The 19,339-nt window shown below is 36.1% G+C and overlaps 2 protein-coding genes across 2 annotated transcripts; one reads left to right on the top strand and one right to left on the bottom strand.

The window, feature by feature from the left end:
- Positions 1–9,713: 9,713 nt before the first annotated feature.
- LOC105968031 (transcription factor GTE4) lies at positions 9,714–13,761 on the top strand. The gene is made up of 5 exons (XM_012992626.2): positions 9,714–12,634; positions 12,746–12,794; positions 12,910–13,005; positions 13,080–13,148; positions 13,483–13,761. The coding sequence occupies exons 1-4, from the start codon at positions 10,484–10,486 to the stop codon at positions 13,130–13,132; spliced, it is 2,349 nt and encodes a 782-aa protein (XP_012848080.2). The 5' UTR covers positions 9,714–10,483; the 3' UTR covers positions 13,133–13,148; positions 13,483–13,761.
- Positions 13,762–13,829: 68 nt separating this feature from the next.
- Positions 13,830–17,495, bottom strand: IPT9 (isopentenyltransferase 9). The gene is made up of 11 exons (XM_088812126.1): positions 17,023–17,495; positions 16,860–16,913; positions 16,622–16,664; positions 16,002–16,110; positions 15,250–15,448; positions 14,959–15,163; positions 14,785–14,876; positions 14,578–14,672; positions 14,427–14,502; positions 14,184–14,323; positions 13,830–14,067 (listed from the first exon to the last, which is right to left on the bottom strand). The coding sequence occupies exons 1-11, from the start codon at positions 17,311–17,313 to the stop codon at positions 13,983–13,985; spliced, it is 1,389 nt and encodes a 462-aa protein (XP_088668252.1). The 5' UTR covers positions 17,314–17,495; the 3' UTR covers positions 13,830–13,982.
- Positions 17,496–19,339: the final 1,844 nt, after the last annotated feature.

Here is a 19,339-nt window from a genome sequence, read left to right as displayed (position 1 = left end):
TAGAGCTTGGTATCAAAGACTCACTGACTTCTTACTTGAAATACAGTTCAACAGAGGAGAGGCAGACAAAACTCTATTTGTTAGAAGAACAAATAACCATATCATTATTGTACAGATATATGTTGATGATATTGTTTTTGGTTCTACCTGTGCTAACCTTTTACAGTCTTTTGTAGATTCTATATCTCACACTTTTGAAATAAGCATGGTAGGAGAGTTGAATTACTTCCTAGGACTCCAAATCAAACAGACAGGTGAAGGAATGTTTGTAAATCATAAGAAGTATGCTCTCAATCTGGTCAAAAGGTTTGAGTTGGAGTCAGCCAAGCACATGAAAACTCCAATGGGTTCCAGCCAAAAACTGTCCAAGGATGATGTTGCAGAAGATATTGACAGCACCCTTTACAGAAGCATGATTGGAAGCCTTCTGTATCTAACAGCAAGCAGGCCTGACATTATGTTTAGTGTTTGTGTGTATGCCAGGTATCAAGCTAATCCCAAAGTCACTCATCTTAAAGCTGTGAAGAGGATTATTAGGTATGTTGCAGGTACAGTAGACTTAGGGATTCAGTTTTTCAAAGACACTAATACAAATTTGATAGGTTTTAGTGATTCTGATTGGGCTGGGGATATTAGTGACAGAAAAAGCACCTCAGGTGCATGTTTCTTTTTGGGGAATAATTTGGTTTCTTGGTTTAGTAGAAAGCAAAATTGTGTATCTCTTTCAACAGCTGAATCAGAATATGTAGCTGCTGGAGGATGTTGTGGTCAACTAATTTGGATGAAACAAATGTTGGGAGATTATGGGTTAACCAGTGACACCCTGACCATATATTGTGATAATTCAAGTGCTATTGACATTTCAAAAAATCCTGTTCAACACTCACGAACTAAACACATAGATATTAAACATCATTTTATTCGTGATATAGTTGAGAAAAATATAGTGTGCTTAAAGTACATTCCTACAGAAGATCAGCTGGCTGACATCTTTACAAAGGCATTAGATTATGAGAGGTTTTCTAAACTCAGAAAATCTCTCGGGATGTGTACTCAATAAACATGTCCTGAAATATGTTGCAGCACCTCATCAAATATCTTAAGCTGCAACATAATTTACTGAAGCTTAGCTTCTTTAAATAATGACTTCACTGTGATGGATTATTTTCTAAATAAGTAACTGGAAGTCTTTCACCTTGAAACGTGATCATGCTTCATGTAAACATTTAGGGAATAATTACACTCACATAAGTCAAACTCCTCTATTTTGATAGTCATATCTTAGTAACTGAAGAACCTTCAAACTGAACACTTGATCATGTTCCATGTGAATTGTTTGACTTGAAAATAAGAGTTTACAAAAAAAAAAAAAAAAAAAAAAGAGATATATAAATAATAAATTCTATGCCTGTTAGCCAATTTTTCTCACTATTAATCATTAATAAATATGTTTTTTTATTTTTGTGAATTTTTCATGAGTGCTACGGTTTTTATTTTTATTTTTATTGAATTATCCCTATTTATATGGGTCATGGGGTACATGGGTTAGTCTTTTATTTTCCACTAAGTCCACTCCTTATTGTGCCATGTGTCACGTTTTGTTTTAAACTGCCACATAGACCTTTTATTCTCCTTAATCACACTTTCTCCAAGAAAAACGCACACCACTTCTTCACCTTCTCCACTTCAATTTTTTTTAAGAAAAATTAGGGCTTATAAATTTCGTGCTTCTTCCTTTGAAAATTCACACTCACAAATCAAAAGCACAAAGAAGCAATCTTTCTTTATCTACTGTATCATGGCATCTCCTCCTAGAAATCCTCTTCCAGCCGCCGTTGGTGATGTCCACAACGATGCTGCAGCACCTGAACCAGCAGACCCAAATCTGGCCATCATCGTTCATCCTGTCAACCTTGGAGCTATGCCGATCAGTTTTATTGAGCCCGGTGACGAGCTGAATCCGATTGACCCAGACAACTTCGAGTACGTGGGTCCCTCTTCCAATGCAGGAAGGTTTCCAACTCGCCGGTCCAAGCGCATGAATCCCTTCCCAGATCTGAATGCTACTGGATCACAACGCCGGAGGGGAGGACATTCTCCCAGCAGAGGCGGCAGAGGTGGAAGAAGAAGCGGCAGAGTCGGTCGCACTCCAGTTAGGCCAAACCCACCAAGAGGCCTTCATTTGGTTGATGAAGAAACTGATGATGAAGAAGGAGATTCTACTTTTGCAGAACCAAGCCCAAGCTCTCTCCTCAAGCTTCACTGAGTCATCCTCCAAAGACTCACCTCCACAGCATCAACTCAGGGGGAGACATTTCACTCCAACATGGCAACAACTCCCTCTCAACATCCTGTTTCTGAAGATGTTGCTGCACATGTTCCTGAAAATGTTGCTGCACCTACTGCCTCAGACAATGTTCCTCAGAGTGCTGCTGAGGATGCTGCTTCCTACCACGATGAGGAAATACCTGACTTTTCTGGGATGTCATCTGCAGAGCATGTTGACATTCCCACTGTTAATGCTCAGGACTTTACCACTACTGAAGAAACACCCTCAGCTCCTCATGAAGATCCTCTGGAAATTCTAGCAAAGGCAGCTGTTCAAGTGGATGCACCACCTTCCCAGGCTGAAGAAGAAGAGAAAAGTGATGACAGCTGGGAAGTTCCCATTGCCTTCTTTCCGCAAGAATTTACCATCCTCAGAGTCAGACAGTGATTCTTCCGAGGACTCATCTCAGATGGAAGAAGATGCTGTTCCACCTGTTGCATCACCTGAGCCAGCATGCATACCAGATGAACTTGAAGACTCAGAAGAAGAGGAATCTTCAGAAGAAGAAGAGCTAGACTTGGATGGGAAGGAACTGTCAACTCCTTTTGAGGTAAAACAATGCTTTCAGTCATATATTTTATTTTGAATCTGATTCAAATTGAGGAAAAGAAAATTTTCAAATGATGAGTTTGATAGGCATAGGATCACTGTTTTTCTTGATCAAAGTTGAGGTTGCCTGTCCTTATGATCTTTCTGTTGTGAAGGAATTTTTATGCCAATTTACAAACTTCTTTTTTAAAGAAAAATTCTCCAAACTTTGAAAAAAGTTTTTGTGCGAAATTCTATTTTTTTTTTTCAAAATTATCAACTCTCATTTACAAACTCCTACTGTGATTGATGAGGATAATTATGGTGATTTTACTGAAGTTTGTAAGACTCTTTCTGGCAATCGTTTTAAATCCCTCTGTCATCCACTCCATTCTGATTTCTCAAAATTTTAAGATATTCCCTGGAATGGAGATAATTTCCTCTCAACTGAATCAGGTCAAAATAATCTTGGTACTGAAGGTGTTGCTCCTCATGTTGACAACACTCCTGACATCCTTATTTCTGTTTCTCGAGATTTATTTTGTTAAAACAGCTTACTCACTCCCTAGTTCAGATCACCTATCATCAGTGCATGGTGGAAATACTTCAGAGAAGATCTTTCTGATCAAAAAGGGGGAGAAAAAGCTAGTCATGAAGATTGAAGCAGGGACTTCTCATCCTTTGGATGCCAGAGGCAGGGAGCAAGGAGTCAATGAAGAGGGAGCAAGGAATGAGGGTGAAGTTCAAGGAGCAGAGGAAAGCAGTGGATCCAGTGCTAGTGATGGAGGAGCAGCAGCTGATACTGAGGAGACTTTGGATATTCTACTTTAATTTGTTTTAATGAACAATACTTGGTTTTGTTCAGTTTGTTATTTTTCCCCTGAACTTCTATTTTGTTATTTGCTATATTGGTTATCATATTTAGGGGGAGTTCAAGCAATGACTCAGGGGGAGTTAAGCTAAAATTTAGTTTTGATCAGAAAGTTAAAAAGGGGGAGTTTGAAACACGTGGATTATTTCCACATTTTGTTTTAACTTTCTTATTTTCTAACTAAATTTTAGTTATGGAATAAGTAGTGTTTAGTGGGTTAAGTATAGTGCTTAGTGGGTTAAGTATAGTGCTTAGTGGGCTAAGTAGTGCTTAAGTGGGTTTAATTGTGAATATTATTCTAACTCCTTAAACTAACCCACTAACCCATTTTCTTGAGTGCTCTTGTGGTTGGTTTTCTTGCAGATCATGGGCTGAGGAGTGGAAGCTTGGAATGTCTATAAATACCGACTTCAAGACTCAAGAAAGTTGATCGATTCCGAAAAAAAAAAAACACCGAGAGCTGAAAAGATTACATCATGAGTTTTTTAGTGTGTTTTTAGAATCGGTTGGTTGTACTCCTCATGAGTACAATCTTTACGTACTCCTTATGAGTACATTCTTTACGTACTTCTCATAAGTACATTCTTTGTAGTCTAGATTGTTTAGTATATATGTTTCTAGACTTGGTTGTAAGAATGATCAAGATAGTGATTCATTCATAAGTTCTTTACGTACTCCTCACGAGTACATCTTTGAAATCTAGAATTTTTAATATTTTTCTTTTAGTATCTAGATTTGATTGTAAGAATGATCATGAGAATGATTCATTCATAAGGAAGAAGTTTTCGCACCTCTTCTGTTTGTATTCTTGGAATACTGTTTTAATATATTTTTCCGTCATGTAAAGGGCAAGTTCACAAGTCTTTACTCGTGAACATTTTTAATTCTGAGTATTGTCTTTTTATCTTTATATTTCCGCTGCATGTTTTCTCAAGTGTCATAACACTTCAGATAACATCTCTGTATTAAACGAATTCGGGACCATAAATTCTTTCATATCCGATAATCATTCGACCACTCATGACTAGATCCGGCCACTCACTAGTAAGTATGTGAAGATTCACTCAAATCTAGCCACAAATAACCAACTTAACGGTGATTCGAGACGTTTTAGCCGAAAACAGGGTTCCTTGACTGATTCGTCGGTTCTCGGGTTTTACCCGGTCGAACCGAATTTTCGATTTTTCCGGTTTTAGATGTTAGACCGGACCGCTTTATTGCCGGGTCACGGTCGAACCGGTCCAATCGGCCGATTCGGTTCGATTCTAACAACATTGCGAAACCGAAAAGTACCATATATCTTCTTACGGGCTTATGAGATTCTACAAAACCCCTCCTCACGGTTGTACCGGTTTAAATATGTTGACATCACTTATTGACTTTCTTGTTATCAGCAGTTTTTATAATTATTTAACCTTTTTACCCCTTTGTTGGTTATATATACTGCCTAAGAGCAGCTCCAATGGATGCACTAAATGAGGTATCAAACTAAAAAACTACCACTTTGATGCTCTAAAATTAAAAAATCCGCTTCCAATGGAGGCATTAAATGGAGAATTATTTTGATTATCAACCACCCCGAGGTGCAAAAATAATCCCTGGAAAATAAGGTATCAAAAATATAACCACCCAATTAACCTATCACTATTTGACACGTGGCATTTAAAAATATAATTATTCATATACTTAAAATTTGATAATCTATTTGATACTTGTGGTTGGAGTGAATTTTTTTTTTAAAGTATCAAAGTATTATATCAAGTATCAAATGAATATTTAATGCTCCATTTTGATATCTCCCATTGGAGTTGCTCTAATGATTAAAAAACTTACATGTGCCTAATTTTTTTTCACATTTTTTTATTTGAAATTAGTTCCTTTTTTTTCTTTTTTCTCTTCTTAATTTCACTATAATATCCAACTCTAATTATCATCACAAACTCAATTTCATACAATAATTCTAATAAAACAACATTAGTAATTCGATACATAATTTCTTTAATTAAACCAAATATCTTAAAATATGACATCAAATGAGGGTAAACATCTCTCAATGTAAGTCAAACTCCCAACATATTTAAACTTCGTAAACAAGCCTTTGTGATGGATTTTAATTAAAAAAAAATGAACTGTCATTATAATCTAAAAAAACATATGTTCAAGTAAATAAAATATTAAAATAAGTTACACAATTGCTTAAATAACATCCAAGCACTGTTTGCAAGATGAGTTATGTTGGAAACAAATGAAAGAGAGTGATTTAGTATTTTGGCTGAAATATTTATGTACTAAAAGTCCACATATATGTCTCATAGACTAAAGGTGGGGTAAAATAGTACTTTTACAAAAAAAAATGTTGCAAAATTAATATTTTTATATTTTTTTAAATTTGACCAAAAAATATAGGAAGGTATTTAATTATTTTCATAATTGAGGAGTTTGTATACGATTCAATTTATAATTCAGGAATGTAAATTGAACTTTGCGTATGAACAAACATTAAATAGTAACAAGATTAACTCCAAACATATATATATATATATATATATATATATATATATATATATATATATATATATATATATATTGATAATTTTATTTCCTTTATGAACAAATGTCATTTTCATATGTATTTTGATTGCATGGTATCGCAGACGTGCGCCCACTCCAACATTGTAAGTGGAATCCTTATACTAAGACTATATATCCCCCCAATAAACTTAATTATTAATTTATTTTTTGTCACCATTTGGAGTTGAGTTCTATATATATCCCATATTTTCTACCTCACATCTACAAAGAATTTCAAACACACTTATTCCAATTCTTCATTATATCTATTTTAATTGCACACACATATATTATATATATATGGCTGGTTTAAACTCATGGTTTTGTTTAGTCTTAATCACGTCTTCGTTCGTTATCTGCGAGTCGCGTTTACTTTTTTCATCATCACATCCTGAGAAACGTGCATTGGTTGAGAGCGCCCAAGAAATTATTAAAGAGAGCTTGAGGAGAAAAGAAATTGCAGAGAATTGGTACGAGTTCAATCGGGTTAGTCCGGGGGGACCCGACCCTAAACATCATTAGTGCCGTTTTACGGTGAATGCTAGAGGGTTTATAAAGGATTATAAGAGAACTTGTTGTAATTTTGAAGAGGCTTTTCCTATTTTTTCTTTTATTGTTTTTTTTTTCACTTAATATTTTTGATGCGGTGTTTAGTTGAGTTGATTAATGGATGCGGCGGTGATCATTTGGATGCGACCACGATGTAACATGTCATTAGTGAATAATATAAGTTTTAAGTTGAACTTTTTGCTTTTTATAACTTGAACTCGTATATATTCTAGTAGTTAATTTTGTGATGTATTTCCCATTAATATTGTGTATTATTTATGCACTAGTACAATAACTTAATTAGAAGTGGTGCCCCATGTGAAACTATAAAATATGGAAAAGGTAGAATACATAATACTTTTTTTTTTTTCAACCGTCCACGATAATTATAATGCGTAATAATATTGAAATTATAAGTGTAGTTTTCAGAAAATAAATTAATATTTATGTTACTAATCAAATCGAATTATATATATTCCGGTTCAACTATTTTTTTTAAACATCAAAGATAATATATTTGGAATTTAAAATGGAAAACCTTGATTCTAGAATCAAAGTTTTTGTTGATCGAAATTGGCAAGATTTAGAAATATGTTTCCATCGTATACTGGAAAATAAGTAATTGAATTGTTTTAACCTCGAAAGTTTATTTTAAAGTGTTTATACATTGTGATCGCATTCGAATTTACATGGTAGACGAATCTGGGCATCGAGTTATAATTAAAATGGAGCTAAAAACGTCTTTGTGTGGGCGTAATTTTTTTAAAATATCAAATAAATTATTAAACTAATAATATATAACTAATTATTGTGAGAACAAAAAAAATCAATAAAATGATTGAAGCATGAGTTTATCGTAAATTGACTTTGTTTGTCGAAACTGAGGTTGCTTTATTACCTATGACGAGTTTAAGAATGTATATATAATGTATTTATATTTAAGAATAATAATAATAATATATACAGAAAAAGGCGCCACCCTTTCAACTATATGAAACAGACAAAGTACAGTACGTGTTTGCATAATCCACAAAATAAATATTTTATCCATAATCCACGTCATCATTTTTGGCCGCCATTAAAACGTGTGGAGCAAAAAACTTTTTACAGAGTTAATCCAATTAAGGATGACGCAATATCTTTATCTGGAGTGAAAAAAAAAAGATAATGTATTTTTGGCATGTATTAATTATTATCATTTCCATGCGGCCTCCATTACTATTTTGTTAATCTTGCTTTAATGTTTTGTTTAGAGTAAAATTGCGGCCACTATCCTAAAGTATGGTGAAATTACGAAAAAATCTTTCATATATTTCAGTAATTATAATCATCCCCTCAACTATGAATCTTCTTACATGTCTATCGGCCGTATGATGTCGAATTCAACATAATCCTCTAGATTATTTGGAATATTCTCTAGTTTTGTACTCGTTTTGTGCAAAAATACAGTTTTTGATGCATATCAAATCTAATATTTACAAACCAAAAAACACATCATATAATCATATTATTTCATATACGGAGCTCGAATGAGGTATTAATTGGAGAATATTCTATATAATCCAGAAGATTCTACTAAATTTGACACTACCATGGTGAACGTGTAAGAAGATTCATAGTTGAGGGGTAGTTGTAATTACCCAAACATGAGGGGTTCTTTCGTAATTTGACCTTACATTAGGGGTAGCCGTAATTTAACCTTTTTTTAATCCTCAAATTTTGATTATTTTCAAAGTTTTTTCTTTCAAGATAATATGCATGCTTAACTATAATTAATTTGAAGAGTTATTGACATTTACTGTACCAAAGTTTACTACTCTCTCCGTTCCTAAATAGGTGTCGTTTTTCACTTTGACACAAATCTTAAGAATCTCAATAAATATGTCTTGATTTTAGAAAAATAGATATTGATGGACCAAAATACCCTTGTTTATTAATTAATGCAGGAAGAGTGCTATACAGTTAATAAGGGTAAAATTTAAAAATAAGTAATTAATGCAGCATTGGAATTGTAAAGTGACGGATAATATGGAACAAAAAAAATTCTCAAAAGAGACAGATATTATGGAACAGAGAGAGTATATTATTTCTTGAAATTTGATAGTGCTTTAATGAAATATATTTATGCGAATTATCTATTAACTGAGATAATGTAAAATTTGTGAACTTTTAGAATGCAGACTATTGGTTGAACCAAGATATGCCAATCGTCTATCTAAAAGGTCGTAATACCTAGTCATTTGTCACTTGACTTTTTCAAAATTAGCAATATTTCCCATTCATTTTTATATGGTATTCAAAGAAAATAACAAAAATTGTATTTTTGTTTAGATTATTATTTAGTATAATCATTGATTATTTTAATTTGTTGGAATGTTATTCAACTTAAAATTTGTAACTGAGATATATTTAAAGTTAGTTGAGTTGAGATTTAATAATTTTTATTCAAATCAAACGCGAATGAAACTCAAGAAAATCAATTTTTTTATGCATAATTTAACAACACTGTTACTAATCGATTCAAGGCCAACCGAGGTTTACATTTAATAATCAAATTCACCAAACTTAAGGTGTAATAGGAATAGACCTAGCTTCGATTAAATTAATAATACTAGGACATGAATAAAACAATACATAATGAGTTTTTTTTCTCTATAAAAATAGTTTAAATCAATTTATAATTGAAAAAAAATAAAGTCTCTACAATTAAAATCAAAGTACAAGAAGCATATTTTATTCTCAAAGAAAAAAGAGAAAAAAAAAAAGAAGTACAAAGATAATTTAAGATGTAGTAATTTTGCAGTATGAAACAAGATTTTCCTTCTTACATAGTCTGAAATACAAGTACAACGATTAACGACTTTTATTTAAGATTCGCTAAAAATAAAGGATTTTTTATTTATTTATTATTTAGTTACAAAATGTAGCAAAAGCCAATCGTGAAACAGCATTGTCAAAACGTGGTACAAAACTCCATCATCTTCGCACAGCCAGCGCGTGGTTTCATGCAACGAATTGAACGGATCCTCGTGGCTATCGATAATGCTCGCGTGCGACGTGGCAAATCCTCACACCCATTTGTAACTAGTCAAAAAGCGCGTGAGATTTGAAGCAACTGTGCCGCCCGAAAAAAAAAAAAATATCATTCGACGGGACCGGTTAGAGAGAGAAACATATGTTTTTCTAGAGAGAGAAAATCGACTGGAGTTCGTTCGGATCGCGCTCCCTCGTACCTCAAACCCTAATTCCTGTCTTCAGTTTTGGCTCTTATCTCGGTTTTTTCAAAAAAATTGGTATTTTTTCTTTTTCATTTTCTGTTCTACCATTAGATCTTTAGTTTCTCTTCTTCAATTTGGGGATTTTTTTAGTCTGTGATAAAAAAAAAAAAAAATTGGATCTGCTGATGTATTAAAGCGTCAGTTTTTCCCGGGTTAATTTAGCTAGTGTTTCCAATTTATTGTGTGAAATCGTTACTGCTGATGTACTGAGCAGTGAGTGATGTTCGTCGTCTTGTTATTCTAGGGTTTTTGAAACCCTAGGTTTCTGGAATTCGGGTCATGTTAGGGTTCTCGAAGGTTCGATTTTTAAGAAATTAGGGTTTTTTGTTTTTATAATCCCAATCGGTGATTACATGTATGGATTCGGGGATTACAAGGGATTCTAGTGATGATTTGAATTGGAGAGAAAGGTGCCGCTGGAACGAAAATCGCAAAGTCTATACTAGAAGAATCAACCGGAAACCCAATAGAACCAGCAATAATAGCGATACTGCCGCCACCGAAGCCTCAACGGCCGGTAGCCCCACCGCCGTTGCCGCCCGTGAGACCACCCCAAATCCCACCACCACCCCCACGCCCACCAACGTTCCCTCTTCCCCCGCTGCCTCCCCCTCCACCGCCAAGGTTTCCACCGCCTCCGCCTCCGAGGACTTCAATGACCGCCACAAGGATTCTGCAGCCGCCTCTGTTCCACCCATCACCTCTGGCGGTTATCCCACCGCCACTCCTCCGCGGCGTTCTGCCGCGGATGATGAACTGCACCAGCCTCTGGAAGCCTTAGTAGGCAAAGATGCTGATTTGTCACTGGGTCAAGAACAAAGTCCCTCGAATAATTCAGTGGAGAAAAATGTCGACACTTCTTCGACTCAGCATCAAGTGCAACAATTCAACGACGGTAACGAAGCCCATAATTTGAGAGAGTCGTCGCCTCGGTCCTGTGAGAACGGTTTGTCAAACGGCAGAGAAGGTGCATCGGCGCAGATTCCCATCGGGATTGACTCAGATAACGAGGGGCAGTTGATATCAATCCCAACGGTGAATGGAGTTGTCAAGCCCCTGGTTATATCGAAAGACGATGATAAGATTAGATTTCAATTAGTTAAAGAAACATCGAAGGTCGAGATTAAGGAGCTTACTACGAAACTGGAGTTTCAGCTCGATCAGGTTAGGAGATTAGTCGAACAGGTTGAAGCCAAGGAGCTTCAGCTTTCTTCATGTAACACTCAGATTAGCAGTAGTAATCTTAGTAATAGTAATTATATTAGTATCGAGGGTGGTAATGCAGGCGGGCATAGCTATAGTCAACTTCATGACCTCGTAGATAAGAGGGTGTTGGTTAGAGTTGACTCAGATATGGGTATGGTGGGTCACCAGGAAATCAGACCTACCGGATTATCGAGAGTGAATTCTGATGTGGGCTCCACACGGAATCGAGAACCGCGGACGTACAGTAGGCAGCTCACTATTGCAGTAATGGAGAACGACCACGGGCCCGGTGTATTTCTTGAGAAGGAGAAACGAACTCCAAAGGCCAATCAGTACTACAGAAAGTCGGAGTTCCTTCTGGGGAAGGACAGACTACCGCCCGAGAGCAACAAACGGCTGAAGACGAGTAACGGGAGGAAACACAACGGAGAAAAGGACCACGCAATGCGGTTCGGCTTTGGTTTCGACAAGAGTAGGAACCAGGCCTTTCGGAGTTGTGGCAGCTTACTTCAGAAGTTGATGAAGCACAAGCACGCTTGGGTGTTTAACGAGCCGGTGGATGCCAAGGCCATGGGGTTGGTCGATTACCATGACATCATTAAACACCCTATGGATTTCGGTACAATCAAGACTCGACTCTCTCAGAATTGGTACAAGATTCCGAGGGAGTTTGCCGAGGATGTGAGACTTGTTTTCCGAAACGCCATGACTTATAATCCGAAAGGGCAGGATGTTCATATTATGGCCGAAGAATTATCGCAGGTATTTGAAGAGAAGTGGGCAGCTATAGAAGCCGAGTATAATCCTTACTTGAAATACCAAATACCAAATGCTCCCTCTCAAACGCATTTTGCCCCAGCTATTCCGTTTCCGTTGTACGTTCCTTCTGCTCCTCATATGAGGACTTTCGACAGGCCGGATACAATGGCAACAGCTATGGCTGTTGACCCGAAAGGTCAACGAACCCACGTTGGAAGGAGGCGAGTTCCGAAGAAACCTAAAGCTAAGGATCTCGATAAACGGGACATGACTTACGAGGAGAAGCAAAGGCTTAGCACAAAGCTTCAGAGCTTGCCCACCGAAAAACTCGACGCTATTGTTCAAATCATCAAGAAGAGGAGCACCGCACTTTCTCAACACGACGATGAGATTGAGGTGGACATCGACAATGTTGACGCGGAGACATTGTGGGAGCTCGATAGGTTTGTGTCGAACTTCAGGAAGAGCTTGAGCAAGAATAAAAGAAAAGCCGAACTTGCGCTGCAAGCTAGATCGGCATCGAATCAAACAGTTGCACTGACGGTAAGAGCTTGTTGACCTTTCATTTTTCGGTTGCGTTTTGTTGCATGTGCTCTTCAGATCTTCAGATCCTATCAAGATGCATTAAACTATCTATGATTCACATTATTGCAGAACCCGACAAGTGCAGTAGTAGCTGAAGTCCAGATTGAAAATGGAACAGGTGTTAAGCTACTTCTGTTTTTGATTCTCGTGTTTAGGATTCATCGTATGGACTATGGTTTAATTATACTCTCGAAGCAGAAACCTGACATTTAGTTTCTTCCTTTTTCTTTAAGCCCTTGAGAAGAGTGCTGCACCTCGTGCCGCTGAAGGCGATAATGGTAGATCCAGCAGTTCAAGTAGTTCCAGCAGTGATGGATCATCTTCGAGTGGTAAATGTTGATTCTCTTCTTTCTGTATGATTCGACTCTAGTTATGTTGACCTTGTTTTCTACTTAACTTACAGATTCGGATAGCGACAGTTCCTCTGAGAATGGATCAGATGCAGGACAAACATGAACGCATAATAATTAAGGTATTGGAGCAATCGGTATACTGTTTTCTGAGTCAAAGATGGTTTCAGAAATCTTTTGTCGACCAGTTCCACAGTTCAAAAAAATTCTCCAATCCATTTTTGTTGGTTGTGCTACTTATAGCTCGTCTTTAGGAGGGAAATATCATGGTCAATCTTATTTTCAATTATGTTATGGAGAACCAAAAGTAAAAGCAGTCTTTATTACAGAGTTGTGCCTGTAAAAGAATTTATTTTACCATTTCTTCAAGTAGGAATGGTATTTTTGGTACACTCGGCATCGAGAGTTGACTTTTGACACTAGCAAATTTGATGAGAAGTTTGTTGTACATTGCAGGAACAATGATGGATCAAAAGGCATTTGTCCTGCAAATGATGGTTCGATGCGAAATGCTGTACCTTTTTTCTTCGATGTTTTGTAGGTCTGTGACAGCTCCAACATCTCATTCATACCATCATTTGAACGTGTAATATGTAAGGAGGTTTTTTTTCTTTCTGTTAGAAAGAATGTATTTTTGATTGGTTATGATGGTGACGGCAGAATGTAGCCGATGTAAATTTATGTGCTTGTTACGTATTTCTAGTTATAAAAAGCTATTGCGAGGGATTTCTTTTTCTTCTTCTTTTTTACAGGTCAATTCGAGTAGTTTGAGAGATTTCAGATCGAAATTTACGAGCAAAGAGTTGTTCTGGCAAAGTGAAAACATGATGCATAAAAAAATCATACCTCAGAGTACATAATTCTATGCAAAATCTCTCTCTCTAAAAGACACACCTATGTGTGTGTGTGAGAGAGAGAACTCGAAACTACATGTTTCAAAAAGTGCCGTGTTGTTTCTAACAAACGGAGAGAGTGGGCTCTCCTTGAGTTCTCCTCACCCAATCTATAATACCGTCGCAATCTTCTCGCGAGCTGAAATGCCTTTTTATTCACATGCAAAACCGAGCCATGTTAGTGAATGAAAAAAACAATGTTATCTATATAATTATTCGGGTTTCTTTTTTATGTACGAGGTGCAAAACATTTATCAGACAAACCTATTTTTCGTGCGATAAGCTTTTAGCAATCGGACTTCCTTCTGGTTCGATATATCCTTGTCCATGTATAGGGATCGAGGTACTTTAAGTTCCCCTGTTTGGTCTTCATAGGCGTCGCATATGAAGTTCACCACTTGTTCCTGCAGTTACGGAAAACGGGTGAGTTCAGTTTGTTGACAAGACCACAAGATATTTCGACAGCCACCTATGAATTATTCGGCTGTCTACAATGCCTAAGCATACCATCGGTTTTGAGGCATCAATCCATTGGTAGACGGGTTCGTTTCGAAACCATGTCAATTGTCTTTTTGCAAAGTTTCTGCACATGTTAATATTCAAAGTTATTATTCCAGAATAATTTATTTAAAAAAATAAAAAATAAAAAAACGAATACCTGGACGCTTTTTGAAAATTAGTCAGAAAATAGTAGAAATCTTTAGACGAACTGCAACCCCTTTGTTCTCGTGATATTAGCAGATACTCCATAGCCTGAGGGAAAGCGAAACGAAACTATACTCAAACCATCCTTCTATTATATGAATTCGCAAAGATCCGATATTTAATTCATTTAACAGAAAAAATAAAACTATTAAAAGCATACTTGTCTGTAACCGATAGCTCGACTTGCAGAGTTTGAATTAGGCATTAGGCCCAAATCAAGAAGCCAATTCGCCTCTGACAAAATCCCATCATCTGGCACAGCATAAGGACACTTATAGAAATTACATTCTTGCCACTATTGAATAATTTCATATAAGGCAGAAAGCTCGTTTACCTAAAAGCATATCTTCACACCGGAAATCAATCGATCGGTAAAGATCAAGCCTTTGGGTCGAGAGGAAAAAACAAATGAAATCATAGTCCAAATCCTTTATATTCCGCTCTCGACTTTCGGCAGTTGAGTCAAATTCACTCGATTCAAACTTTTCCTTGAAAGAATTATAAGGCACTTGGAAGGTTGATGGAGACGCACCACTTAACTGCACGAGTAAAAACAATCATGAATTCACACATTATTCGAACATGGGAATATCGGTCAAAAACCATCGAGCAAACAAAAGTCAACCTTGAGAATTTCAAGTCTACGGCGTAGTCTGTACCAATCATTTGCAGCCAAAGATCGAACACCCGGATCGCCTGCTTTAACTACTAAATCCAATGCACCATCCCAATCACCGTCTCTCTGCAAAACCGCAAGCTCTGAGTGCACTTCAAATGTAATCTCTGGGGAGGCTTTCGGAACATCTGGTTTCCCATAAATGAACCTTACAACATTTATAAATCGGCATAAATGGATAAGTCATACTTAAAAAACGAAGAAGGCACCAATAGAAGTTAAAAGGGTAAATTACAACCACCTCTGAGGTATGGTCAAATTATGAAAATCGACCTCTTGTTTGGACCCCTCAACTATAAATATTCTTACACCTCCATCCTTATGGTGTCAAATTCAACATAATCATCTAAATTTTGTTGAATGTGCTCTAGTTTGTACTCGTTTTGTGTAAAAATACAGTTTCTGATGCACCACAATCTGTATATACAAGCCAAACAACACATCTTATGATCATTTTGCTTCAAAATCTAGAGCTCGAATGGGATAAAACGGGTACAAAAGTGATAATATTCCATATAATCAAGAAGATTTCACTAAATTTGAAACCGCAAGGGTGGACGTGTAAGAAGATTTATAATTGAGAGGGGTGATTGTAATTACCCAAACAGGAGGGGGTTTTCGTAATTTGACCATACCTCAAGGGGTGGTTGTAATTTACCCAAGTTAAAAAGAAGACGGTGAATAGAATAGAAAGGACATACCAACGTAAGTACAACCCTGTGCCACCTGTTACTATCGGGATACGACCTCTACTAAGAATTTCTTCTGTTTTTTCCCTTGCATCCTCGTAAAATTTTCCAACTGAATAATCTGATTATCAAAATAATTTATTGTATTAAGTTATATTACAGATGTTTTATACTCCAATGGCCCTTCGTGAACATCTGTAACTATATCTAATGTTACAAATATGTAGCAAAGTAAACGAGAATTCATTGAAGTGTCGGTTTTCAGGTTACGAGATCCGACTCTAGTAGTTGCATAAACAACAGCTTATAAATTACCTTAATTTCACTAACGGTGACTAAATTAGCAACGCAAACTCAATTTAGTTACATACAATACTTATACTAGGAGATAATACGAATTATAAGTCTTAACATATGACCAGCAAATGGATGATAATAACGAAAAAAGGTTAAAATGATGTTAAGCATTCTTGAAATTGCTTTCTCAATAATCGGAAATATTCGAGGGTCGTATTTACCCAAAAATAAAGTAAAAACATCACACAAGCAAGACTTTGTATCCGCGGCAGAAAATTTCATCGAGACGAAATACGTAAAAAAATTCAAAACTATCGAGCAGCCATTTACTTTACCTTCAGATGGGTGCAATATGTCAACCAAATGATGTGGGACTTCCTGTCAATATACCAAACAAAGGGGAAATTGAAACAACAAACGATTTTAATCTAACAATTTCCGTACAATCACATCTACATATCAATGTATAAATCTACATTTATCATGTTTGAACCTATAATGTAATATATATATATACACATATATAAAATAAAATAAAATAAAATAAAAAAATAAAAAGAATAAAAAAAAAACCTGTCTTTCGTCAATTGAAGGTTTTGCAGACCCAATATCAAGACCTTTGTATACCTGCCACACATATTCCAATACCAACAGACGAATTAATGAATTAATGAATTAAGAAATTACTCAAATACTTTTGGAAATAAATGACAATTGACAGGGGGGGTAAAAAAACCTGGACCGAGTCAGCACTGATGATTTCTCCGTTGAGTCGTTTGGCGAGTTCCAATGAGAGCCTGCTTTTGCCGGCGCCGGTAGGACCGGATATTACAATTACTTTCTGCCGCTCGCCTTTCCTTTTCGGGGGCGGCGCCGCCGAGCAGGTGGTGGCGAAGAGTCTACATGCCTTGCGCAGTGAGGGGCGGAGGAGGAGGAGGGTGGCCCCAGTGCCGAGCGGCGCCTCCGCCGCGTGAGGCAGGCGGAGGTAACTCATCCGGAAGCCTCCAACTCTAAAGCCACTCATCATTTTTGGTAGACAAAAAACCTGCAATTTGCTTCCCTCTTTCAAATATCTATTTTTCCAATATTTAATTTCATTTTAATTAAAAACCCTTTGTAAAAATATAACGTTTTCTTTACATTATATTCATTGATGAGTAAGAAATGTTAACTCGTAGATCCAATCACAAATCGAATTATAAAAATATCAGAATAGTAAATCGTAAATTTTTAATTCTTTTAAAGATAATATATATTAAAATGAACTTATATAGTGAAATAAGAATAAACTATTTCTTTTAGAATTTATAAACTCTAATTGCATATACAAATGTATATATAATAAATTTAAAAAAATATAAAGAATTGACTGAATTAAATATAAATAAATACTCGTCTAATACAAGCTCATTTATGCCATTTTTAGCTTTCATAAAACCTTATTTAGATCATGGGTTAAGGGTTTATTAATAATGGATTAGTGGTTGAATATTTATTTTATTTGACTAATCCACAAACTTATTATCTTAGTGTTTGGTTGCTCGCTTAATATGTGCATGTTGTGGACGCGTGCTGAAATCTATAAATATTCGTCCACATTGCCATTTCTACTGTGGAGTTTAGAAGAGAAAAATGAGAGCTTTTAAGGAGAGAATAAGAAAAATAGATTTGAGTTATTTATATATCTGATATAATTCAGCCATGCATCGAAGTTACTGCTGAACTAACCGGAGTACAAACTCCAATTGTGCATGCTGATGAAGTTGGTGATGCAATACATGAAGATTGTCTTGTTCCTACACAGTGCGATGAAGGTGTATACTCGAGTTTAATTATTGATGGAGTTGGTTGTACCCATGTGACTAGCTATACTTCAGTGGGAATGTTATGTGTATCAACTTTGGAGTATTCTAGACCATATGAGCTACAATTGTTTGAAGATGATCGTGAAAGATGGTTTCTATATGCTCCTTTTTATATCTGTCCGGATTCAAGGACGAATCCTTTTAAAGAGGGGGGAGTATGATACGATCCTAATAACCTCAAAGATGAAGAATTGGAAGAAGCGCAAGCGTACGAGTTTTAAGAGGATATTCGAGTTTTCCTTGGAGAAGAAAGGCTGGAATCAAATGTTTGAGATGTGTATGGTTTGGAATTGGAAGAAAAGAAAGAGAAGAATTCGTTGGACAAGTCGAATTCCATGCATCCGAGATTCTCGCCTATTCTGGCAGAGTTTGCCATTCGAGTTATAACTCTCGCATCTGAAGTCCATTTAATCTGATTAAAAATGATTCGGAAAGCTAACCGAGAGATCTATAAAGTCCATTTAATCTGATTAAAAATGATTCGGAAAGCTAACTGAGAGATCTACAACTTTCATGTTTTGAGCAAAGAGATATTCGAAGTGGAACAGTGTCGAAATTGAGCTTTAATTGCATGCACGTGCACAGCCCAATGTCGCGAGTTAAGAAGGGTGACCGAGAAGCCGACTTGAAGATCAAGCTATCTAATTTATTTATGCACGTTTTTAATTTAGTATTTATTATGTTTTTATTATTTTAGAGTTCTTTATGGTTAGGATTTGTTTATTTAATAGTTTCCTTATTATAGTTTAGGTAGGAGTCATTTTCCTTGTAAAAAAGGAGTCTTTTTAGACCTTATAAATAGGTTGCCAATTTGGCTTATTTTATAGGAACGAATTTTGATGATTTAAATTGAGTTTATTTTCTTTGGTTCTTTAAGAACTGTTCGAACATATCGGTGGATTCCGTTTGTTCACCCCGACTTATCAATCGAACTTTCGCAATCGATTGTGGCGTCTTCGCATACACCCTTTTGATTCCTTCTTTAGGACGGTCCGGGATTTTGATATCCGAAATATTGATATCGGGTCTCGTCACATGGTTGGCGAGGTTTGTATCAATATCCCTTTTAAAGTCTGTTGTAAGTACTCATCTTGAGTACATAGTTTGTAAGTCTAGAAATCTGATAGTTTGTGTTGAAGAATGTAGACTTGATTGTACGAAGGATCTGTGTAAGAAATGTTAATTCCT

Source organism: Erythranthe guttata, chromosome 13, assembly GCF_056151865.1.
Source record: "Erythranthe guttata isolate IM_541 chromosome 13, IM_541, whole genome shotgun sequence".
Taxonomy (NCBI): domain Eukaryota; kingdom Viridiplantae; phylum Streptophyta; class Magnoliopsida; order Lamiales; family Phrymaceae; genus Erythranthe; species Erythranthe guttata.
This window is presented reverse-complemented; position numbering and strand designations above follow the sequence as displayed.

What these genes read in the sequence shown, in the direction of transcription:
- LOC105968031 (XM_012992626.2), top strand. Translation starts at nt 10,484, where the DNA reads ATGGATTCGGGGATTACAAGGGATTCTAGTGATGATTTGAATTGGAGA. An exon ending in ATCAAACAGTTGCACTGACG is followed by an intron (nt 12,635 to 12,745) that starts GTAAGAGCTTGT and finishes ACATTATTGCAG; the next exon opens with AACCCGACAAGTGCAGTAGT. An exon ending in CCAGATTGAAAATGGAACAG is followed by an intron (nt 12,795 to 12,909) that starts GTGTTAAGCTAC and finishes TTTTTCTTTAAG; the next exon opens with CCCTTGAGAAGAGTGCTGCA.
- IPT9 (XM_088812126.1), bottom strand. Translation starts at nt 17,313, where the DNA reads ATGATGAGTGGCTTTAGAGTTGGAGGCTTCCGGATGAGTTACCTCCGC. An exon ending in GAGCTATCGGTTACAGACAA is followed by an intron (nt 14,673 to 14,784) that starts GTATGCTTTTAA and finishes GCTTTCCCTCAG; the next exon opens with GCTATGGAGTATCTGCTAAT. An exon ending in TTGATGCCTCAAAACCGATG is followed by an intron (nt 14,324 to 14,426) that starts GTATGCTTAGGC and finishes CCGTAACTGCAG; the next exon opens with GAACAAGTGGTGAACTTCAT.